Genomic DNA, 25,894 nt, shown 5'->3' with positions numbered 1-25,894 from the left:
TAAAGCGCTTATTGAAAAATGATCAAAAATAATAATAAGTAGGGTATCGGCTCTATTGTCGTCAGGTTTGTCTAATTATCGTCCGGGGGGTTAACGAAGTCATAGAGAACTTACCTTTTGCAGAAAGACGTTCTGCATTTTGATGAGCCATCATGCAAGAAACTGACGCTCTAGGACATCATTTACCCCCCCTGACGCTAATAGATAAAACCTGTCGATAATAGAACGGATATCCTATCTAGCTTTTTTATCTTTATGGTTAGTAGAACAAGTTGTTCTACGATTTTATAGCTGCTTTAATTATTAACAACTTAAAAGAAAGGGTTTCTCTATCTTTGAAAATAACTGATTTAAATTCAAAAAACTAATTTTTCGCTTTTACTGCTTTTATTTAAATTGTTACATTAAAACTATCCTTGAACGACTTCTAGGGCTTTTTGAGAGAAACAATTTGCAATGCTGACATCGTGAATATTTAATTAAACCTAATAATAGGGTGCCCAATAAAAACGGCTTTATTCGCAGTATTTTATTTTCAAACATCCATAATTTTTTAACCAATTAATGGCGTCGGGTCCACCTGTGCACTGCACAGCTACACTATTCCCTAATATCCGAGCATATGCAATTATCGAAATATAATAACCTATAAAAACAAGTAAGCATACTAGCGACACCCTTTAATTCAAAGCATCAATCACTTAGGTTTGATTTGCTTCTTTCATTTAAGGAAAAAGAACTTAAATAAATGTTCGGTGCACATGTGACGAAATCAACCACGCGACGCCTCTGGAACCAGTTGATTGATTTTTTATCTTTTTAGATCTAAATAGGCTTTTTTTCTAGTTTTTCGATCACAAATATGAATACTTTCGTTAAACTTGTTGTTAAAAAAAAATTATTGTTGGGAAAAAACTCGAACTTGCGATTGCGATCTAATGTCAATCACCTTTATTAAATAATTTACGCTCCCGGAAGATAAACCAAAGTGCTTCACGTCAGAACCATAACTAGATATATATGACAATCGATTATGAAAATAATTAAAATTAATTCATTATTATTATTGATAAAATTAAATTAAATTATACGGCATTTGTATTTTGATCAACACTAAACGGAACCAGCTCTCTGAATTGTAGCACGCGGTTTTGTGAAGCATCCGAGGGAATTGGTTCCTTTGTTGTATTCTTAGTCTCCTACGAAAACAAGAACATGAAACAGTTATGCTAATAATGTAATAAACAAAAAAAACCTTAATTTAAAACCGTTAAAAACAGCTTACCCAGCAAAGTTATCTCTCATAGCAAGTATAAATATTTGTCGGAAGGAGAATCGTGATTCGATTTGACTTTAAGTAATTTCCAGTAGCTCCTGATCGATTATTCCTGCATATCAATAAAATTAAACATTATTAGTTTCCAACACTTTTAATCGAACTAATTACCTAGTATACACATCGGCATCTATATCACTTAAGTAATGTTAAATTGATTATCCTATATCCCGTTACCCAGTCAACTATCTGCGCCAATCAGAATCTACTTGGTGGTTGACTTTTTGCTGTTCCCGACGATCCAAATTTTCGGCAGATTATTGATAATTAGTACATTTATGGTAGCGACTTATAAATTTTTTATCGCCATTCTCCCAGAACTAACGGCAAACCTCAATCAATTTCTATCGGCTGTGCTCAATTTCCAACATTTTTTAAATTAATTACCGCATGGTTTCTTAGCACTGAACATTTCACTAGAACAATAATGTCCAACTTATTCGATTTTTTCACACAAAACCACCAAAGCATCCCGCGGCGACAGCGATTTGTACAAACATTTGCAACTTGCAAAAAACAAGAAAAAAGTACCGGCGCCGTCGATTTGTAGAGAGATACGTATAGCGATTCATTTAGATTTTAAAAAATCCATTGTCACAAATGTTTTTCTTGAAAATGTTACACAAACTTCGCTAAACTAGAAATTTTCTTCGGCCATTTTTCAAAAAAAAAAAACCTTACACAAAACAGCAGGAAAACGAGAAACAAACCCGCGACGACGGCGATTCGTACATTCGTTTCCGCAACTTTCGACTAACGGTGCTCGTTTCTGAAACTGAAGATTTTAAAAATCGATTGTCACAAATCCTGGATGTTTTTCTGGATGTTGCACACACTTCACGAAACAACAAATTTTCTTCAACTTATTCAATTTTTTTCAAAGAACCAACACCAAGCAGCGAAACAACGAGGAAAAACTACCGGCGCTGGCGATTCTCGCAGCGATTCGCAACTTTCGACTGACTTTGATGTTCCGTTCCGTTACCAAAATGAATTTTAGAAAATCGATAACGTTTATTTATAAAACAATCCGCTAAATAAATTTTCTTCGGTTCATTCGATTTTTCCAGTTAACTAACACAAAACAGCAAAAAAAAAAGAGAAAAACCTACCGGCGCCGGCGATTTGTAAAAAGATTCGTATAGCGATCCACAATTTTTGACTAACGTTGCTGCTCCGTTTGCAAAACTGGAAACTGTTTTAAAAATCCATGTCACATATGTTTTTCTTGAAAATGTTGCACACATTTCGCATAGCTAGAAATTTTCTTCAGCCAAATGATTTTTCAAAAACACAAAACGAGAAAAACCCGTGGCGACGGCGATTCGTACAGCCATCCGCAACTTTCGACTGGCGGTATTCCGTTCCCAAAACTGGAAAATTTTTAGAAATCGATTACCGCAAATGTTGCACACACTTCACAAAACAAATTTTCTTCGGCTTATTCGATTTTTCAAAAAATAAAACTTGCACAAAACAGCAGAAAAACGAGAAAAAACTACCGGCGCCGGCGATTCGTACAGCGATTCGCAACTTTTGACTGACGTTTGCGAACGAGAGCAAAAAGAATACGGATACGCATACGTACGTAAACAAGAATGGCACGTTCGTACGAAAGCAACGATGTTCGAAAGCTCGAATTGGTTAGAACGAATCGGATTCGTATGTGTTCGTATCGCATTCGTACGCCGCTGCTGCTTTCGTACGAAAGCGATACGGCCGTAAACAAGAATAAGGGTGGTAATCAATTTTGATAAGGTTTTTATCCAACAGCTCACGAATATAAAAATATTTGACAACCCTGTGCTTGAGACGACTTGAATCTTTTGGACTTGAGGCTATCTTTATCGACGACTGAATATCATCATGAAATAAAATGGGGCCTCCAGGAAATCTTCCAAGATCAGACGGACTAACCATTGACTGTGGCATGCAGCTACACAAAGAGCCACCAACTCTGCCTCAGTTGATGACAGCGACACCGTTGCCTGCTTTCTGGAAAACCAACTAACTGTTGCTCCATAGACTTTGAAGACAGCACCAGAAATTGAACGACGATCTGTAGTGTCACTCGCCCAGTCGGCATCACTGTAAACTTCTAGCAACTGACTGTTGTTGTTACCTCGATAACATAACTCCAAATTTAACGTTCCTTTGATATATCGTAGCACCCTCTGAAGATGAACCCAGTGTTCTTCGTTGAGGCAAACCTGGAATTGGCTGAGATAGTTCGCCACTGCTGATATGTCTGGTCTTGATGTTGAAGAAACGTACATGATACAGCCTATCAACTCTCTGTATGGTTTCGAGATCCTTTTCGATTCTTCTCCCTTTTGGAGTTTCAACTTGTTCTCAATCGGCGTGGCTACAGGACGGCAATCCTGCATTCCGAATCGAACCAACAAATTTTCTAAATATCGACGCTGACCTATACGCATCACTTTATTTTGGATGTCGCGCTCTATCGACATACCAAGAAAGTATTTAACCGCCCCTTGATCGCTCATTTCAAACTCTCGGGCTAAACTTTGCTTAATTACCCATACCAATTTATCAGACGAACTCACAATGAGAATATCGTCCACGTATAAGACGATTATCACTTGTTGCTTCCCTGCTCCTCTGTAGTACAGGCACAAATCATGTGGACTACGTTTAAAACCAAGGCGTTCAACGAAGTCATGAAACCGTATATTCCACGATCTGGTTGCCTGCTTCAGTCCACATAACGATTTATTAAGACGACAGACCAAACCTTTCTTCTCGTGGAAACCCTCCGGCTGCAACATATAGAGTTCCTCAGAGAGCTCACCGTTAAGGAACGCCGGTTTGACGTCCATTTGGTGGACAACCATTCCTTTTTGATTTGCTAGCGCTAACACAGAACGTAGTGTATCCATTCGCGCCACCGGTGAATACGTTTCCGTATAGTCAAAGCCTGCTTTTTGAGTAAAACCTCGCGCCACCAAACGAGCTTTGTATCGTGGTGACTCACCCGCCTCAGATTGCTTAATTTTAAGAATCCACTTGCAGGATACCGCATTCCTACCCTCTGGCAACCTTGCTAAGGTCCATGTACGGTTCTTCATTAACGCGTCCATTTCCTCCTGCATCGCTTTTTGCCACAAATGCCAATCGTCTCGTTTTTGCATCTCCGTCAACGAGTCTGGTAAGTTTTCAACGTACGATAACGCATTCACAGCGAAATTAGCTTCCACTTCGTAATCCTTTAACCATCCTGGCGGTTGACGAACTCGAGTCGGACGGACGTTAGTATTATCTCTATTTTCCTCCTCCTCCTCTTCTCCTAAACTAGCAAACTGTTCTTCATCCTCTTCTTCAATGCTTTCTGACTGTTCTTTATCTTCTTCTTGTACACTGTTTCTCTCTTCTTTTTCTTCTCGCACATAAATCACTGAATTGTATTCCCTATTTTTCACTCTTTCTGGCAATGTCGCTTCATTTTCCACTTCGACGAAATCTACATCGTGTGCAATGACAATCGCTCGGTTGTTGGATTCCAGACTCGGTATCCGTTCGGTGCATAACCCAGAAAAATACCCTTCCAGGCCTTCGGATCTAATTTTCGTCGTATCTGATTTGGTACGTGAACATATGCTGTACATCCGAAAATACGACATTTGGCAATACTCGGACGTCTTCCATCCCAAATCTCGATAGGTGTTTTGTTGGTATTATTAGCATTTGTCGGACACCTGTTGGTGAGATACACAGCAGTCTGCACTGCTTGCACCCAGAACTGCTTGTCGATTTTAGCATCTTCCAACATAGCACGCGCCCGCTCAACAACAGTACGATTAAATCTCTCACTGGTTCCATTTTGTTCAGGGGTATATGGAACAGTCCACTCGATTTCGATTCCCTTATTTCGGCAAAACGCCATCAACGCTTTATTCTTATATTCGCCACCGTTGTCGCATTTCAAACGGGATATTTGTTGTCCAAATTTCGCACTGACAACCGCTTCGTAATACTTCAAACATTCGAGCACTTCTCGTTTGCACGTCATTGGGAAAACCATAGAAAAATGACTCCAGTCATCGACAAATGAAATGAAATAGCGTTCACCGTTCAGTCCCGCCGGGGTAACTGGTCCGCATACATCAGAATGCACAACCTCAAGCACACGCGACGACCGTTTTCCATCGCGAGCTGGAAAAGGTTTTCGAGTTTGTTTTCCTAAAATATATATTCTTGCTCATCAGCTGTCCGAGCTGTTTGGCGTTTAAGTGCCCCAGCCTGCGATGCCATCATTGCAAGTCCTTGCTCATACGACCACACGTAAGCATCGCTCCGATTTTTCCGATATCTTCACTTGTGTACATATCAAGCCAGTGATAGCATGAACTCGTGCAAAGTTGAACTGAGTAACACTTTTCCAGATTTGAATCCAACTTTAATCTGCTTCCTCTCGATAGTTTGAGTTTTTTTGCACCGCACACTCTGATCGGTTGAGTTTAAATGCGTGCAATGCATGCAGTGCACGATGTATCCAGCGATGCAGGCGATAATGTAACGCGATGAGTTTTGTTTTTAGATCGAATTTATGCTTTCAAAGGACAATGCAACAAACTGTTGCAGCAGACGCGGCGCGAATTTCATCGCAATTCGATTTTTATGCAATTGTTATGCAGGATTCAAACTCAAATCCAACTCAAGTGTAGTGCACTGTTAGTAGGGCTTACGTGCAGACCGAAAATAAATGTGCAAGCAAGTTTTAAAACTCACTTGGATACGAGTGCAAAGTCACACTGCCTACTCTGTATCAAGCACGTACAGTTTGTCGCGACGCGTAGCACTGGCGACCAGTTCGGAACCATCGTATATTTTCACTTCACCGTTATTAAAAACAAAACGCATCCCTTTACTTTCAACCTACGCTACAGAAAATAGGTTAAAAAGTAACGTTGGAACATACAGTACATCGTTCATAGTACACGGGATGTATTTACCCTTCACGATGCAGAAAAGTTTCACCGTACCGGAATGAGAAGCGGCAATCGATTCACCGTTTTTGGCGACAGCAATCTCCACAGGTTTCACGAGCGGTTTCAAATCTACAAACAGGTCTTTGTCTTTCAATAGATGATCGGTACACCCCGGATCGATAAACCACTGCACTCGGTGTCGCATAGATGACTCTTTATCAAATTGACACTCACCGCTTAGTGCCACGAAGGAGACACCGCTACGTTCCACTAGGTTCGCTTTCGACTGCTGTTTACTTCTTTCTGTCTGTTTCCTTGGGCATTCCGACAACTTATGCCCTTCCTGATGGCAGCCGAAACATTTAATCGTTTTCTTTTTGTACTTTTTCTGCGTACCAGCGAAGACTGTTGTGTCAGATTTCGGAGTGAACAACTCGATACCTGCTCCTTTATGCTTTATTTCTTCATCAAGAAGTCGACATTTAACGAACTCGAGCGACAATCTCTCCTCCGGCATCGTTTCGATTGTTGTTATAACGGTTGCATAGTCTGTACCAAGCGTCAGAAACAGATGATAAATAACGTCCAACTCATCAATTACAGCTCCGGTATTTCGGTAGTTTCTAACTAAACGGTCAAACCGGAGAAAATGATCCTGTAGAGATCCCGACTCGAAACGCAACGATAGCATCTGCCGCTTCAAGTACATACGACTAGCGATGCTCTTCCGTTCAAAGACACGAACAAGTGCATCCTAAATCTGTTTCGGTGTCCCCTTCTCTTGCACGTACTCAAGTTGTGAGTCGTGAATTCGGGACACTAACAGCAATTTACACTTTCTGTCTTGTTTTAATCGTTTCTCCTTTTTCGCGATTTTTGCCTTTTTGACAGCCTCGCTGTTTGCTGGCTCTTCCTTCAGCTTATCCAAAGCGGCCACTTCAACCTCGATACCAGTAGAAGCTCGTGTTCTTCGAGAAGAATCCGCATTCGAAACCTCCAAGCTGCATAGTTGGATCCATCAAACAGCGGCAGCAGAAATCGATCATTTCACTCTTCCTCCGTCATTTTCGTTTATTCTAATCACTCAGCGATCCTGGGCCCATAACCTGAATTGATATGGTGGAGGAACGGCACTCGCGCAATTAAATAATCGGACTCCAAAAGTAATGATGAAAAACGTGTCTTTATTGTATTGTAGTTTTACAAAGAATAAATGATTTATTATAGGAAACGGATATAGTTCGTGCTACAGTTTGACAGTAGCTTTTCCATTGTCGGGGGAATGGATGGGGGCAGAAGACAAGGTTGATACACTTAACAACTTGCACTTGCCACAAAAAACAATAGATATAAGGACAACTGGATTTTTTTATTTATGTATTTCACACACTAACAACTACTGAACTAATCTACTAATTATTGAGTTTAATGAAAGTATATATATAATTCTAGCTTTTTCAAAGTCAAAAAATTCTGCAACTAAGCAAAGGTGTCGATTATTGCCCTAAGAAATTAGGATTGTTTGGACTTAAAAGAAAAAAGAGTTCTTTTGTTATTGATTGTGAAACAGTCATTAAATTATCATTCACTTTAAAAGCAGCCATTTAAGACACGTTAGTGTTTTCTGTTAATTGCTGTTAATTGCTTGGTTCTCTGAATTCAGTAGTCTTTTCGAACTTTACACTAACCGTTAGTAACAGAAATACGAACTCACAGACCTAATAATCTCATTCTTTGGTTACAGATCGCTCCGCTTCATCGTAATTCTGCCAGTGTTAATCTGCTTCATCTGCACTATCCTGAGCATCCTGATAATATTTCAAATATACACCTAATATTTGCTATCGCGGTAGCCACCGCTGGATGGCTATTGATAAACTTCTGGATTTTGAACTCTATGCAACCTTACGTCTATAGAATAAGGATACTCGGACATTTTTGCGTACCGTACTCTACTAGCAATTGAAGCACACAAATGCGTATTTTAAAATCCTCACTCTGCCAGTTAACGGAAAAAGAACAAAAAAACCCAAGCGGATAATGATAACTATAAACGCCAACAGTAAATGGTAGGCAATTCCGGCCAACGATGTAATGAATGGAAAAAGAAATCAGCTAAACAAAAAAAAAAAAAGGATACGTTCTCGCAGGTAACGTCAAATTTGCTTGTAACTATATAACCGAACCATTTAGTATACTATACATATACTAAGGAAATCTGATGGCAGATCTTCGATTAGCTTGTAACAAACAGCGACACTGCTGAATTCCAGTTTTTCGTGCAAAGATTACAACATATGGATCTCGAATCTAAAAAAGCGTATCCTATCGAATTCATTCAACGCTCGATCGTATAATTGCATACATGTCTGTAGTGATATTTTACGCCATACTTTATGAAGCGATAAATCCAATCATTGTATCTGTCTGTAAACCAAATTGCTGAGAACGAGTGCGATTCGTTACAAGTATAAAATAGTTGACGAATGAAGTGCGAGCGAATACTCCAGGGTCTTTTAAAATGGAACACTAGCATGAGGAGTTAGTAGATAAAGTTTAAACAGCAAGTAAAAAATAGACTGTAGACATACATAGTAGTAAAAACATACAGGCTAAAAGCAGATTTAAGCAAACACAATCGTGACAGAATTTTACTCTCGAATTTTAGAGTGTTTTATTTTCCGCACATAGCTGGTCAGATGATGGTGAGAAGCAAAGAACGTGAAAAAGTAACAGGTTATTGGCAAGTGCCGAACAAGGATGTGTTGCAAATTATTCCCGTTTTATGTATGTCGCTGCCAAATTATTGTTTTCTTCACAAAATGCATGTGTGATAGTTCAACGCATATTTTTACTGCGTTGGCATATGAGATTATTGGTGGCCCTATGGTTTTTTTTTTCTTATTTAAAGACGGAAAGGCAGATTCGAATCAAAAGTTGTTGGTTTCGCATAATTAGCGCGATTGTGTCTGAGACAGTACTAAACGGTCAAACTGTAAATGTGAAAAGTCTGTTAGCATTTATCAACAAAGCATTATATTATGTAACTACACAAGTAAAAAAGCTGCGTTTAGTAGTTTTATACACCGATTATTCGATAGCAGTTTCATAGAATGTTTCTGATGCTATTGTAGGTACATCGTTTATACTTAGAGTAGCAGCTCAGTTTCTTTTTAATTTCAACAGCATGGAAACAGTGAAAATTACGTTGCGATTTGAAACCTTTGAGATAGAAATTATGTATATTTGTTTTGGTATGTCTAATGTAATATAGTTAACCTTTCGTCACACACGCCAAAGAAAATATATTATTTTCTTATTTACATACAACTAGCCGCATTCGAAAGTTCATTCGTATTCACAGACAACAGAACGGCTGCGAGAGAAGCAGAAGAAAAGCTAATCAAAGATGGGTTTAGAAATTAATTTTAATAATTCATTTATTTTGATTTCTTCTTCAACATAAAGGCTATGCAATTAGAGTGAACAAACAATTTGGCGAACTTTCGTTTTAATCTCCAAGCAAAAAAAAACTATGCTGTGCAAAAGTTACTACTTCCTAACATTCGATGAAAGATTGAAAAAGACAAAACTAACTCAAGCCTAACAAGACCTTAAAAGATACAGAAACTATCACTGCGCTATTTTCAGATTTATTCTAGTGGTAAACTAAAAGAACATGGAAAAAAATCGACAAAACATTATTTAGTAACACGCAACATAGAGCAACAACAACAAACAGAATCGAAAATAGCTTAGCTACTTTTTTCGCAAAAAATAAAAGAAATCCTTTGGAAATTATATGACAGTCGCCTTGTCGCATTAGAAAATGAAAGAAAGCTCATGTTTATAATTTGAATCTGAGTTTGGTATTTGTAAATTTAAATGGTTGCGTGCAACCGAAATAATAGGGGTTAGAAGTGTGTTACCGTTTGTCTTTATTCCGTGATTTCATTCCAGTTATCTAGTCTATCAGCTTTTGAACAAAATTTTCCAAACTCTTTGTTCGTCACACCCTTATAATTGAAATTGAAATAGTATGTTGTTTATAAATTTCAGCATTATGTTTATAAATTAATGCATCAATCATCAGCTCTACGTGCAATTTGCGCGTTGAGGTTGATTTCACCACATTTTAGGTCTATTAAATAAAGCTGTTTTAATTTCACTTCGCTCACTGTCACTCAGGATTTAATGTATTTACCGGCGGTCAATACACACACATACATACATACACACATAAAATGAGCGACAACATTGCCGAACAAAGTGAATTTTTTTATGCAAAAATGAAAAAATTAAAATTCGTTTCTTACTGTTAAGTGGATTAATCACAAAATTTCAACTTATATAAAATGGAGAATAATTACCGGATCAACTTTCCTGAAGACACTGTGACTCTCAAATCAATTTTTTTGGTTCAAAATAATTTCGATCACGTTTTTGCAGCTTTGGAAACAGTGTGCGCCGTGAATGTCCGCTTTCTGTTTTCAGTACAGGGTGAGAAACAATTATCCGTGTTCAATGTTTTAGTCATAACTTTATTCATTCAATATTAAACAACAACATAGTTATACAAAATGTAGATACATTTGTATGGTTTGTAATATTTACATCACGGACTCGGAATGGCCACCCTTGGGTTCAACGCACTTCTTCAATCGTTTAGGAAAATTATCGACGATGGACGATCGTTCTTTCACAGATATGGCATTCCAGGCTTTGGTTAGACTCAAGAGGATGCCAGCATGCTATCTCTTTCTAATGTGAGAGTGACGAGTTATTCCTGCAACCACTTCAAGTTAAATGGAATTTTTGCTGGACTCATAGCTGTCAGGGGAACCGCGGACCGTTGAGATGTTGGGTACGCAGCAAATGTATGAGATTTGACAGCGATAGCATAGTCCTGGTTAGACTAGCTTTCAAATGTTCCAATGATTTGTGTGGTTTAGTACAGGCTCTGGATCCAAGAATAGACCGAACGGAATAGTCCATTGAATTTAAATCAGGAGAGTTTGAAGGCCATTCATCTTTAGTTAAATATCTCGGAAAAAGGTCTGCTACAGAGTTCCAGTGTTTTTTCGCTCCTTGTGATGGAGCCCAATCTTGTTGTAATGTCCATTTAGTTTTATCGAAATGTACACGTGCCCAAGGTGCCACTGTGTCGGTTCAAAGTTTTTGGTTAAGAAATTGATTGATTTTTACACCCTTTTCAATGAACATTAAAGGGATTTTACCGGTAGCCGTAATTCACTCCCAAACCATCACCGAAACTTTAGGCAAAAGGTGACGGTGATTTTGGTGGTTATGAAATTGCTCCACAGTGAAAATTTTCTCATCGGTGAATAAAATTGTGCGATGGCGTCCATCAATGAATTCTTTCAACAGAATCTGCGTAATGGACTTGACTTTATTTTGACACTTAATGCACACTGTTTCAAAGGAGATTTAGTGGTTTTGTTGTCACATAGCCAAGGTTGAAAATGGCACAGGTCCAAGTATGATGACAATTCTACAAGGTATGCTATTCACGTCGATGCATTAGTATTAGTGATCGTTATGAACTTTTTCCAATTTTGTATGAAATTTGAAATGATTTTGCATTTTAAACTAAACTTATAAAACATACTTTCCTGAAAAGTTATAGAAATGATGTTGAAACATGTTTTATTTGTGGGGAATACATAAACATGCTGCGGTTTAGGTAAAATTTGCTGTTCTTCATCAATTTGCCGGTAACCTTTTTGCACTTATCGTTTTTTTTTGTACTCTAATAGCGCTTCTAAATAGAGTCGCTTATGTTTCATACAGTAACAAAAGTCATGAGCTATGACAATGACTAAGATTATGCTCCAACTATTAGAAATATAGCATATTTCTATATTTTATTTCGACATATTGTCGCAATTTTTCACACTAAATCTAAATTAATATCAATTTCTAGTGTGTTTCAACTGGAGATTCACTCTCCAACCAAAAAAATCAGATATAAAACAACATAAAACGAGAAATTTCCAAAAATGTTCTGAATTCCATACAAAACGCGAAATTTTTCATAACGAGATTTGTTTGTGTGCGTTGATAGACAAAAATGTAGCATACCTTGTAGAACTGTCATCATACTTGGGGCATAGGTAAGCTCATTTCAACATCTGTCGAATCTTAGTTTTACACTGAAACAAAAAACACGGATAATTGTTCCTCTCCCTGTATAAAACTGCACTTTTTCTCAAAACAGAGCAACTGCTTTTTGCACTCTGATAAATCGACTTGTTTCAGTTTGGCACAAAACCCAACGATTACCTTGATCACGATGGTGATACCGCTGTAACGATATCAGATTCGTTAGAATCTGTGATTAAAGTGTACTCAAATTGTAATAAAATTTCAAGTAGTCATAGTTAGCGTTCGGCAGGGTAGGCTTTCTTTTAAACTCGCGAACTTTAAATCGAACATGGGCAAATTAGAAACACAAAGATTTCAGGTTTTAACAAAATTTATTCATCTATAGTGCTTTCTGAGGTTGCATCATCAACGTGATATTCGTTGCCACTATTCGCATTACCATCTACAACAAAAGTTACCATATTGATAGAAATTCAATCAAATTTGATTTTAATTAGCTTTACCTGGACAATGCAATTTTTAGAGCAAATCGTAGAAGTTGAAATTGATCGAATTAAAATCAATATGGAACTCATTTGCGAGTTCGGGCATTCCATCTACGTGGTAAGTAGAGCATTATTTTGGTATATATATAAATATTTCAACTGATAGAGAACCTTTTGTTTTGCGCAACTGACTTGCTTATTCATTAAACGACTACCAGAAAATGGTTTAGACAATAAAATTGACTTCAACAGTAACAACATCAGAGCTATGGTGAATTTAGAATTCTTTGTTCTAGTACTGCTACTCAATATTGTTAGTACGTGATCCTCTTATAAATATTATTATTATAACTAATCAATAGAATGATCTAATCCGGTAGGTGGATACACCTATAATATTAGAAATAGTTACTCTCATAAGGAGCGCTTTTTGATTACGATTCGATGGACACAGTTTACACGTTATACGTTAACCTAAATTTCGCCCCTGCTGGACAAAATTATTACTATCACTGTAAAAGGTGTTAGATGCCCCGAAAAAAAAAGAAAAAAAATCAAGAACAAAACTGTAACATGTTGGAAATAGAATAGAGAATTGAAAGCCGTGGTTATGAGTGTCACAAACGTAGATTATCAAAAAAATATCACATGGAGCTAGAGCAATTTAGAATTTAACAGAGAATATAGAAAGCAAGTTAACGTATAAAAACAGTCTGAGACAAATTGTCGGCGAAAATCTATGATTCTCGGTAAACTCCTCCAAGATTGGCGAGTGTACTGTAAGCTAGTTAAAAGATAGTAAGAATAACAATAAACTCGACAAAATTTTCGTTGGTAAAATACAGTCTGAAGGTTTGAAGAAGTCATTGATTAAGTTCGCCTGTAGGTTTCATTACTATTCTACGACCTAAGTTATAAATCTTCAAATAGGAATCAAACTTTAGATACATTTTGATTTAAGTTCATGTTTATGGTGGACATAATTACATCTGTTTGATAAAATGATTGTTAATCAGATGATAATATTCCTACCGCAACTGAGCAATTGATTTAGTATTATCTATTCGACAACAAATAACTCTTTGTGCCGTTGTGTGTTTTTTACTGTCGCGAGATTCTTCTAACTCGAACAAATGATTGGACTCAGTTATGCCTTGTATTTCTAACAGAATTTACATAAAATAACATCAAGTACATTTTCGAAGTTTGAGCTTTTTTCAACATCATACAAAAGTGCGAAATAATGTAATTATCGTGCACGAGCAATTATAAAAATTTGATTTTCACAATTTTGGGTTCCGAAGAATGATGAAAAATAACAGTATACCTAGTTTACATGCAATAAAATCCTAGCCCGGGAAGGCGTTTAGGCGTGTTACTTTTGTTTCGGTTGCAGAAGTTCCGATGAAGAGCATCACAGTTGGGGGTAAAACTGGTACGACGTTGAAGTGGTCGGATTCAGCAAAGCATGCCTTTGACGTTGCTTTCTTTGTTCGGTCATCTGAAAGAAAAGAATGAAATGTTTTAAAATGTTTAAATGAACTGATAACTTGTATGTTAACTCATTTGAAAAACACAAGAGGGTAAGTCAACGAAAAAGACAAAACATTAACGTGTGCACAAAAAGACAACGGTGCCTTCGAATGTCACGGCCACTGAATTTTAACGCAACATATGTAATTCAAAGGATCACCAAGAACAAAAATTAACAGAAAACTGATCAATCTTTGTAACTTACAAGATAAATAAACTGAAACGAAACGAAAATATCGAATGAAAATGTTATTCGAAAGTATACACAATGACATTCATTTTGGCGTAAAAAACATCTACTTTTTGTGCTGTGTACCAAGCAATTTTATTCACCGTTACGATTTGCTTATGTATTTTAGAAAATAAAGGGAAGCGGGGATGAATTCAACCGAACCCACTAAAACAACTCCAGTCTTCAGCCCTTACCTTCCCGGAACGACGGGTAATTATTACACCGGGAGATGGTTTTCTTTTCTGCTTCATGCACCCTCTCAACTCATATATCCCATAGCTAACCACCCGGAGATTGGCACTTATATGGAAAAAAGTAACCAAAAAATTAAAAGAAAAACCCTTCACAAAATGTTCAAAAGCAAAGCCTTGGTGCTACATTCCGATTCGGGACTTGACCTTCTGTTTGTTATACACAGACTTCGCAGCCAAATTCAAGTTCCCTTCTCTATGGCGCCTTCCGACCCATCTGGATACCTCCGGGATAAGTCGGTGCGTCCATCTACGCTTCGCGGGATTGGACAATAACCGCTGCCATCTGATCATCGAGAATGCGTTTCTGGTATCTCGTATGCCAACGTGACGATCGAAGCACCCTTTGTTTCTCCATTTTTCTCGAATCCGAGTCGTCCTGGGACTACCGTTAGGCATTGCTCAAGAGAGAGGGGCGAATGTGCTTAGTGCACCCCCTTATTTTTGAAGACTTGGCTGACTTCGTAAGGACATTTCGATGGATGTTCCATCGATTGGTGGCTTGCAGCGTGGGAACGATTTGGGAAGCAGCTGTGATGACTTCTCTCCAGGTGCTCTCGTCGTCGCACATCCTTCTCACTATGTTTACCGGAGTAGTATCCACCCCTCTCACTGTCAACTTGTCGCTCCTTACCTATGCGAAACGAGGACATAAGAAAAGCACATGCTAAGCGGTTTTCTCCGCGCTCACGCATTGTGGACATATAGGTGAGACCGCTTGCCCAAACTTGTGCTGATACTGCCTAAAGTGGCCATGGCCTGACAGTATGTGTGTCAAGTGGAAGTTAACTTCCCAATGGCTAAATACCGCCGAGCTATTCGACATCATGCGTGATGATGCTGCTATAGTCGTGGAAGCTTTTTTGTATGCATACTTGATGAGGCTCCCAAGAGCTTAAAGAATCGACGCCTTATGTTCTGATTTACGGTTGTTCACTACGATGACCTCTGTCTTATTGTGCGCTAACTCCAGTTTCCTGGAGTGCATCCTCAACTACGCGTATGCATAGCGCGGCTTTCAACTCGACCTTGCTGACTGACTCGCCGTAGATGTCTAGAGTTATACCGTCTGCGAAGCCCACAATCACCGCTCCTGGTGCGAGCTTAAGCTTCAGCACACCGTCATACATGGTATTCCATTGTAGAGCAGCACTCGATTCTGAAAATAACTTTCAAGACTCTTGTACAGTGGCATCGGTGCTCTGAAACTCCGAAGCGCGTAGGCTGTAGAGTGCCATCTGACGCTATTGAACGCATTTTTTACGTCTAGCTTGACAATTGCGCAATAGCGAATGGCTCTTCTTTTACGCTGGAGTGCTACCGTAGCCCGTGAACCGCCGTGAACCTACCTTTGCGAAAGCCGAATTGGTTGCTTGACAGACCAGTTTCATTCTCGGTGTATCTCACAAGTCTGTTGAGGATTACCCTCTCAAGCAGTTTGCCCGCTGTGTCTAGCAGTCAGATTGGTCTATATACCGATGCGTCATCTTGGTGGCAGTAATACCAGTCTCTGTCGCTTCCACTTATTCGGGAAGAGGCAGTCGTCTAAGCATTTCTGCATGACCGCCCTAAACAATCCGGGGGCTACGCTTATGGCCGTTTTAATGGCCAGGTTCGGGATTTCGTCTGGTCCCGGTGCCTTGCTCACTTTCAGAGAGTTTGCGATCTCAATGACTTCACCGTCCGTTCACCGTCTGGGTGGCTGCCGTCACTCGCTGTTTGATGTGGCTCAGTGGCCGGAAGACAGGGGTTTGGCTCATGGTGTGAGAAGATTGCCTCTATGATCCGCTTCAACATCGCTGGTGATTGCTCTGTCGCGGCTGACGAGCCTCTGGTCTTGGCCGTAACAACCCGATAAGTGTCACCCCATGGGTTCGTATTGACACTGTCGCAAAGTCTATCGAAACAGGCTCGTCAAATGGCCTTTATTGCGCTCTTAAGCGTTACCTTAGCGGAATTGAATGCTGCCTGGCGCTCCGATCTTTGCGCATCGGTGCGTGCCTGTTGCATCCTTCGCCTCACACGAAGGCGTCGGTCCACCAGTATGCCGGAGAACTTCCATGTCTAGGCTGATAAGACCTAGGCATGGCGGCGTCGCACGTCCGCGATAGTGTAGAAATAAATTGATTCGCACTCAGGGAGGCCCTCCTCCTTTCGAGGTCCAAACTTATAACTTTCGCAAATACATCGGCATCAAAATGCGATGTCTTCCAGCCACGAATGGTTTGGGTATTGGCCCTACCCGTCACTTGCTGTCTCGTATCCACGCTATAGCTGACCGACTGGTGGTTGCTATTAGTGAGGCCATGGTCAGTCCCGGGTTACCGAACGTCACGTCGATGATCGATTCCGCACCGTTTCTGCCGTATGTACTTTTAGCACCTGCATTGGCCAGATCTAAGCTGAGCTTCGTCAAAGCTTCCAACAAGATCTGGCCTCTTTGGTTAGTGCAGCAATCACCAACGGCTTCCACGGTTACACGATCGACCATCTGAGTGAACCTCTCTGTAGACCATCGCGGCGTAGCATAGCAACTACAGTAGAACACTCCGTCCACCTTGGCAACCACGTGTTACTCATTCGAAGTCGACACAATCTCCTGAACTGGAAACCCGCCTGTCGTTTATATGACCGAAGCACTCTAGGATGCCTTAATGGCAATGCTGACTCACCATACCTAAGTATGAACGAAACCGCGCTGGCAAGAAGTTTCGCTTGCTACAGTACACCGCTGAGCTATCCGACATCATTTGAGATAGGGCTACAAAAGCCGTTGTGGCCCTTTTTTCTCAGACACAGATGACGTGGCTCTTGAACGTCAGTTTGTCGTTAACCATAACCCCCAAGAGTTTCAAAGATCGCTTTGAGGTAATGGTGCAGTCTCCGGCCCTGATCACTATCTGTTGCTCTGGTTTACGGTTATTTACAAATGTGATCTCCGTTTTCTACTGTGCTTACTCCAGTTTTCTGTGGCGGTTTCCAAGTCTTCGGCAAGAGGATCAGTTTCTGTCGCTTCCACCTTTCCGGGAAGAGGCAATCATCGTGGCACATCATCATGACTAACCGGAGCAGCCCAGGGGCACTTTTTTGTTCGCCTGGATGACCAAATTCTAGATTTCATCCAGTCCCGGTGTCTTGCTCACCTTTAAGCAAGTTGGCAATCACAATGGGTGCATCATTCGTAACCTTTGCCTCCTCCTCGACCTCGATACGATTGTCATCGCTCACGAGTTGGATGTCCGGTAGGTCGATCATTCCTGGTCTGTGTCTGAGAAACTGGAGCGTCGGACGTGACACTGGACCGGACTTGGCTGCTTGGCGTGGAAAAAGTCCCTTGATCATACGCTCCAGTATCGCTGGTGAACGGTGATCGGTTCGCGAGCGTTGCATCTTCCGTTTTGCATGGAGGCACGCACTGAGGACGTCCACTATCGCGTCAGTCCACCAGTAAAGCAGTGACTCATCAGGTTGGCGAGTCCTAGGCATGGTTGCGTCGCACGCCCGCCATAGTGTGGCAACTAGTAGGTCAAACCTCGAGCGTAGCCAATGCCAATGTTGGAGTGTGGGTTCTACCCGTCGCTTGCTGCCTTACGTTGTGATGTACACTATAGCGAACCTACTGGTGGTCGCCATTGGTGTAGCCATCGTCTACCCGCCAGTTCGTGATCCGTTCTGGGCTGGAGAACGTTACGTCAATGATCGCCTCAGCATCATTTCAGATGAACGTACTTTTGGTCTCAACGTTGGCCAGATCTAGATTGAGCTTCGCCAATGCTTCCAAAGATCTGACCTTTCTGGCTTATATAGCGATATCCCTACTCAGAAGCCCAAGCGTTAAAGTCATCTGAACGAACCTTTCGACAGATCAACGTGGCAGAGCGTAACAACTGCAGTAGAACACTCCGACACCCGTGGCTTAGTAGCCGGTTTACCGCCTGGACACCTCGGGTATTCTATAAAGTGCTTGGCGTCCCGTTTTCCGGAACATGCCAGGCACTTGAGAGGCATCCCATAGTCAATTGTTTTATGGCGTGCGCATCCGCAACGCCTGCAGAAATGGCTCCTGTCGTGCCCCTTACAGGCTCAGGACTTATGCCCTTCCTCAAAGCACCTGAAGCAAATATTAGGTTGCTGGAGTATGTTCAGCCTTATGTCGAAACGTGCTAGGTCCCCGCTGGACCCTTTCGGAGGCGGATTACCTCAGTCGCCACTTGTGCAACGTCGCACCTAGAACCTGCTCAGCTACCGTCTTGTAGGTAGCTCCTTTGTTCTTGGCTTCTTTGCGGACCTCAAGTATCGCCAATGCGAGATCGATAAATGTTTCGCCCTTCCTCCCTTAGCCCATTGAGTTGGGTCTCGCCCCTCATTTTCTTCAAGACTTGTGAGCACTTCGACCCGTCCGTCTTGAGTATGAAGGTGCCTCCTCTACTCCGTACCTTCCTGATCTTCATTGGCCGTTTGGCCACTTCACCATCTTGGCGCGTCCCACCTTCTTGAAGCTTTCTACCTACCACGTCGTTGTTACAAGATTTTACAAGAGGAGCTCGAAACGAAACCCAACTCATATCCGTTTTTGATCCGTTACCAGTTTCCATAATTGGGACCTTACTGACAGCAGCCCTAACGCGAGTTAGTGCGTTTGGTTGGAATTGGCACTACTCGCTTCTTCAGAAATGCTTCCGGGTACATGTGGTTTTTGCAAGGAATCGATGGCCCACTGTCTGAACCGCTGCTGACCGGTATTGTTCGGTTCCTATCAGTGGTCACGCGCCAACCCGTGGTGGCATGAAGCCCTGCCCTGCAATGTTAAGCGTGTATACTTCTTAGCGACCATGCGTCTCCAAAATAAGTAAATAAATCAAGTTGGTCAAGTTGGTGAAGCAACACAAAATATAGCCTTTCTCGATTGTGCATTCGACAAATAACCAATGTGAACCATTACGGATTACACTTGAACACAATAAATCGATTACGCCTCTAAGGTGTTGAAACTCAGGAAGTTAGCGTTGTGCTTTTCTCGAAAGAAGCAGTGAGGATTTATCCTTCAACATGTACTTTGTGCTGCGGGATTTTGAAATAAATAATAGAAAAAACCGGATGCATCCGAAAGAATCAAGCATGCTTGAATATCTAAGAAAAAAAAAATGCTTCACCTACCTTATTCTCCAGCTCCATGATTTGTGCTGTCAGTTCTCTAACGGCTACATGGTTCGTCTCTAGAAGTGTCTTAAGACTTCTTAGCTCTATCTGTTCTCCATCGCCATCAACAGCTGCTAATGACATTGCACGTAATCGGGGGAACCAATCCTGGATATTTGCCTGAAAATAATAATTTATTTGATACATCAAATCTTTTCTTCGGAAGCACATCATTACCTTAACCATTGCATGCACATAGCTCTCCGGCCCGGTGAACTCTGTGGGGTCTTTCACTTTGACCAGCACAATGAAATACAGATAGTGCCACATGTTGTGCTCATTTTTTATATGCTCCTCAAAGCTTACCGTCTTGTTATCGAAGGCCGATCGATTTAATCCGCATATAAAGCATGTATTTTTCAGAATCAGTTCTTTTTGTTGTTTTTCACTTCTCAAATCCGCGAATGTATCGATGATAACACCGAAGATTAGATTCAACACAATAATGATGACGATGAAGAAGAAGAGCAAATCGTACACAACTCGTGGTACGAAAAGTGTTTCCTTTCGACTTGGAGCTCGTAGAATATCTCCGATACCGCCACCATTACGAAGACCTTGGTTGAGTGTTGTAATAATACACATAACCATCGAATCACAACCACGCTCTTTGACTTCTTCCGGGCCACCGTCATTCACTTTCTGTATCGCTTGGGTGCAGTATTCTTCACCACTCTCCAAGTCTTCCGGAAGCATCCGACTCCGTGAGGGTACTACACAGTCAATAGCTGCTTCAGTTTCGGCTGCAACGAAATCCTGATCCACGGGAACAAGAAAATCATCACGGAAAAACATGTAACCGATTATCGAGAACATGTACACCAGTATCAGAGCAAGGACGGCTGTCAAAATGATCGACCGACCATTTCGAGTCACGGAACGAATTACGTTCAGTAGGGTTTCTTCCCGGTATACCACATCGAATAACTGCCAAATATTCAAGACGTTCAAATAAATTCGAGTACTTGTTTTGATATTAGGTTGGACTCACCAGTATCGAGAAAAAGAACGGATGTAATAGCACTCCGAACACACAGAACCAAAGATAACCGAAGTGATAGAGCAGTTCAGCGTCCGTTATGATTGAAAACAGGTGTTTTTCCAGAGTTCCGTAGTTGCCCATAAGACTTATAATGTGGACACCTTTCATGATAACGGTAACGCAACCAAGCAGCCAAACAGTGGGTTCTGGCCCACAGGAAAAAATCAGCCGCAGTATTAGAGCTACCACCAATGTTCGTATGCCAGACTTACGGGGAAGTGTTACAACTATAACCATTGACACCAGTATTACGATCCAGATCAGAGACGATAGATGGAAGCTGAGTTCTGTAAATATACATTCAGTACAAATCGAAACTCAATCGCATAATAACCTACCAGGTACACCATTCTCAAACGGATAGAAAAACGCTACTATCAGATTCATAAGTACAGCCATGTTGAACAGAATATTACTCCACAAGGACATATAACTACTGACCCAGAAAAGGGCTGGCTGTCCGCGAAGTTTCTTCTGCCATTTCATTTCATTGAACATTGCTTCGTGCCGGTCAAAGAAGTCGGCCACCTTACTGCCCTGATCATCGCGTTCCGCCGTATTTAGTACTCGCACCTTCGTGTCTTTGGTCAGGTACTCACAGATTTCCGGAATTGGAAAAACTATTTGCTCTAGCGTGCGATCGTGCCGGACAATTTCAATTTGCGCCGTATGCGTTTGATAGTAAAGCAAGGCCTGATTCGTTTTGGTGCTGGATTTTGATGGGCTTGTTGTGAATGGAGGGGCGACACTGCCACTACTACTGTTACTACTATTGTTATTGTTTGAAGCGTTGTTATACGTATCGATTTTAAGAAGATTAGCCAATTCTTTATTGTGCTGAGCTAATTGATGACACAGAATGTAAATGTTATGGCCAACTTCCTTCGGTGAAACTCCAACGTCATCATCATCATTTTGATCTTCCCCAAGCTCATGCTTGGCGTTGTAGGTATCCTCGCTGCTCCCGTCGCCTTGATTCAACAAAAGTAGAATATTTTCGTCCTGATGGTAAGCACGACAAGCCACATCTATTAACTGCTTAGGATTCATATTAGCCAGAATGCGTTCAGCATTTTCGGTATCCCCTCGGGACTCCATGATAGCCAGTAGTAGCTTGGAGGCGTTATTTTTCAACTCCAATACGAGATCCATTCTATTCTTACCTAGTGGGTTAATGTCATTTAATATTAATGCGGTGATGATATCCAATCCATTGGATTCGTGCGTTGCAATACAATTTTGATTGTCATGGCAGGGACCCTGGCAGTACTCTGTTAGTGTTTCCAGGGTCTGGTTGATTAGAGAAACGTTATTTTCGTTTATGTATAGGCCCAGCAATCCGAGACCGCCGGTAGTAGATCCGCATATACAGTCAAGGAACATTAAGGTCTCTGAGACGAGATTATAGTTTGTTTTATTGTTTTGGTTTCGTAATAGATTTTGCAATTCAGGATTATGATTCTCGCATAGTAGTTGCAGGAACCGAAGGATTGGTTGCATTACTAGTACTTTATTCGACAGCTTATTATTCTCATCTTTGTCTTTGTGCTTTTCCAGTTTTTCTGCCAATATATCTTCAAGCGCGGAAGACCCTATGCTCATCAGAGCGCTATCGTCTCCATTCTCTGAGCTGGTTCCATCGGATGCAGCAGCTAGATTTCTTGCATTTATGAATGATTGCTGAGTCATTAGTGCCGCATTTTGTAGTTCCTCTTTGAATTCATCTGTTATAACTATCCCGTTAACTTTGTTGACGTTTTTGCGCTGAATTTTATCATAATCCTTGCCATCTGATTTGCTCTCGTTGGCCTTACTGGCCGCCATATCGGATGTATTAACTGACACAGTGGATTTAATCTCTTGCTGGGAATCCTTCATTTTATCGAAAAACACTTTGAAAAATGACTGACTCAAATCATTACTGAGAAATTTGTTGTACATTCCCTTTTGAATGATAGGATTACCACCTTCCAGCAATGCTATACCCAACTCGATTGCCTCAACAAAAATTGAAGAAGAGGTAATGGACTTGATTACTAATTCGATCACCAGATCACTTGCTCCCTCCTTGTCCAGGTCATTTTGGACTTCATGTAACGTTCGACCTGCTCGAATGAGGTATTTTGCTCCTGGACCATGCGACACTGTAGCTACTGGCAGCCCCGGAGGTGCTGTTTGATGCGGCATGTGTTGAGAGCCTGTTTTTTGAAGATCACCACCCGCAGCTCCTGGTAGAGCCGGCTGCGTGAAATCATGCCCAAAATAGCGCTTCAAAAGTATATTACGTAAGTGATCACCTTTATCACCATAATCACAGTCAATGGTCATCATCTCTTTTAATGTTTTAAGGATCTTTACGCACAGTTTTTCCTCCTTTTCTTCTAGTAATTTCTCTGTATGTTTTATTAGGTGCTGGATAAACTCTCCGGTTTCACATTTTTTTCTGGATTCTGTGTTTGGTGGAAACAGCAATTCCGACCGATATAAAATGTCTACCAGTAGTGACTGCTCCGCTTCGACCAGCGGTTTAAGCTTATCCTCCAGTAGAGATACAATATCCTGCAGCCCCTCGATAATACTGCGATCCATGCGCATAATTTGCGACTGAGATCGTTCGATTTTCGTCTGCTTTGTGGCCAGTAGCCATTTGCTGGTTTGCCGTGAGAGCAGAGCCGTTTTGTTGAACATTTTGACGACCTGATTCTCCAGATCGATCGGTATGGCGATTCCGCGTGGCTTTGCTTTCTCCGACAGCGTACGGATGCAGTTTTCCACGTTGAAACGCTGCGATGGCGTAAGCCATTTGCACTGGGTTAGTTTGAAGGATGATTGCAAGATTTTGACGAAGATCAGTTGCCGTTTCTGGAAAAGAAAGTTAATTGAGTTTAGTGAAAGGTCATAATGTTCACGTATTCTAGCTGGCAAAGTGTTTATTCAAACCAATTTCGAGCAAACTAGCTTCGGAAGCTGCCCTTCTACTAAAAGTTATTGGATTCTGTTACATTTTGACTGTGAAAGTAAGCAATTTCTCTAAAAAAAGTATTTCATCTCCAATAGTGTTGAAATATTAATTTCGGTTAGCCCAGCTGGTCTCGAGGTGCTTGTCCAACAAGCCAATCGTCATATATGAAAAAAAGCCAATCGTCGTATTTCTTTGCTAACCCAAACTTTTGTAGACGTATGTGGCGGGACCATCATTATCATCATCATCATCACCCGAGCGTTTGTTCGCCAAAACAAGATAGTGAGGCTCAAAACAAAAGCTGGGCACAGCTTTCATTGTGATGGGCAAAATGAAGAAGTGCGTGATTGTGTTACAGCTGGAGCGTGCATACGATAGCTGTCCAAAACATGACGTTTAAATTGTCATTGGATCATTTATGCCCAGATTGGTCAGGCGGAAGAATTCAGACCGGTTATTGGGAAGTTCAGCGCACACCGGCTCACAAACGAAAACGGCCTCCGACTCATTGGCTTTGCCGCCACCAAGATCATGCCCATACGTAGTAGCTACTTCCAGCTTCCGATATCGGTACACTTGGAGATCACCAAAACAGCCCAAACAGCTTCACGTTTCGGTTGACGTAAGTCACTTCTCGAATATCGACGTCGAAACTTATCGTGGCGCAAACGTCGATTCTGACCATTATCTCTTGAAGGTCAAAATTCTGACCATTATCTTGATGGTCAAAATCCGCTACCGTCACCCGCCACGGTCTATTCTGGAGCGACTTGAACTCACCGAAGTCGTCACTGAGTATTTGCAAAGCCTTAAAGCAGCGCTGCCGGATAATGAAGAACTCATCGAAGTCCCTCTAGGGGACTACTGGAGTAATGTAAAAGCAGCCATTAACAACGCAGTGGAAGGTGCTGCAATTTAAACAAAAACGAAAGCGCCGCCTGGAAGAGCTGAAGTGTGAGGAAATGGAAAAGTTTATCGTTCTCAGGAAACACGTTAATTTTACAAGAAACTAAACTCACACCGTGCAGGTTTTGTGCCACGAGCTGAAATGTATCGGGATAAGGGTGGAGGAATCTTGCTGAATGAACGTAAGATGATCGACAGGTGCAAGGTAGAGGACCAAGACGGCAGGAGGAACGAATTCGTCAGCACACCGGATGAGGGAGGAATACCACCCCACATGATGAGTGAAGTTGGAAATGCTATCAAGCAGCCAAGAACAACAAATCAGTTGGAAAAGATGGCATTGTAGCGGAGCTTATACGACTGGGCCCGGATAGGTTGGCATTCTGTCTGCATGAGCTGATAGTCAGAATCTGGGATACAGAACCGCTACCAGAGGAGTGGAAGGAGAAAGAAATATGCCCAATATTAAAAAGGGCTACAAGGTGGAATATGAGAAGAGATTACGATCCTCAATGCAGCGCACAAAGTGCTCTCCCAGATCATCTTTCGATGTCTCTCGTCACTAGCAAGAGGGTTTGTTGGAAGCTATCAAGCCGCTTTTATGAATGGGCGATCGAGTACGGACAGTGCCAGATCCTCCACAAGTGTGTATCAAGTCTCCACACACCACCTATTCATCGATTTTGAGGCTGCCCACGAAAGTTATCAACCCCGTTCGAAACACACAAGGTACTTCGACAAGGCGAGGACCTTTCCTGCCTCCTGTTCAACATTGCGCTCGAAGGTATTATGAAACGTGCGATCTCTAACATGTGAGCACGATCTTCAATAAACCCAGCCATTGATTCTGCTTTACTGACGACGTGGACCGTG

General features: G+C 41.2%; 2 protein-coding genes and 1 long non-coding RNA gene across 16 annotated transcripts in view; 1 reads left to right on the top strand and 2 right to left on the bottom strand.

The window, feature by feature from the left end:
- LOC129720907 (rho-related BTB domain-containing protein 1) overlaps window positions 1-10,086 on the top strand; it is an 87,002-nt gene extending 76,916 nt beyond the window's left edge. For all 5 annotated transcript variants that reach the window (XM_055672812.1, XM_055672811.1, XM_055672810.1 and 2 more), the window contains one exon: window positions 8,030-10,086. The gene's annotated coding sequence lies outside the window, so the exon portion shown is untranslated. The remainder of the gene's footprint in view (window positions 1-8,029) is intronic.
- Window positions 420-3,068, bottom strand: LOC129720909 (uncharacterized). Its single transcript, XR_008727310.1, has 4 exons — window positions 2,449-3,068; window positions 1,448-1,752; window positions 1,286-1,388; window positions 420-1,199 (listed from the first exon to the last, which is right to left on the bottom strand). It is a non-coding gene; the product is annotated as an uncharacterized LOC129720909 (long non-coding RNA).
- Window positions 10,087-12,763: 2,677 nt separating the features above from the next.
- The window catches only part of LOC129720906 (inositol 1,4,5-trisphosphate receptor), an 87,251-nt gene continuing 74,120 nt past the window's right edge, over window positions 12,764-25,894 (bottom strand). For all 10 annotated transcript variants that reach the window (XM_055672798.1, XM_055672797.1, XM_055672805.1 and 7 more), the window contains 5 exons: window positions 21,492-24,015; window positions 21,103-21,440; window positions 20,289-21,038; window positions 20,070-20,231; window positions 12,764-14,397 (listed from right to left, as the gene is read on the bottom strand). In XM_055672798.1, coding sequence (XP_055528773.1) covers window positions 14,311-14,397; window positions 20,070-20,231; window positions 20,289-21,038; window positions 21,103-21,440; window positions 21,492-24,015 — 3,861 coding nt within the window. In that variant the 3' untranslated portion in view covers window positions 12,764-14,310. The remainder of the gene's footprint in view (window positions 14,398-20,069; window positions 20,232-20,288; window positions 21,039-21,102; window positions 21,441-21,491; window positions 24,016-25,894) is intronic.

Source organism: Wyeomyia smithii, chromosome 2, assembly GCF_029784165.1.
Source record: "Wyeomyia smithii strain HCP4-BCI-WySm-NY-G18 chromosome 2, ASM2978416v1, whole genome shotgun sequence".
Lineage (NCBI taxonomy): Eukaryota > Metazoa > Arthropoda > Insecta > Diptera > Culicidae > Wyeomyia > Wyeomyia smithii.
The sequence above is the reverse complement of the archived record's forward strand: the minus strand, read 5'-3'. Positions and strand labels throughout refer to the sequence as shown.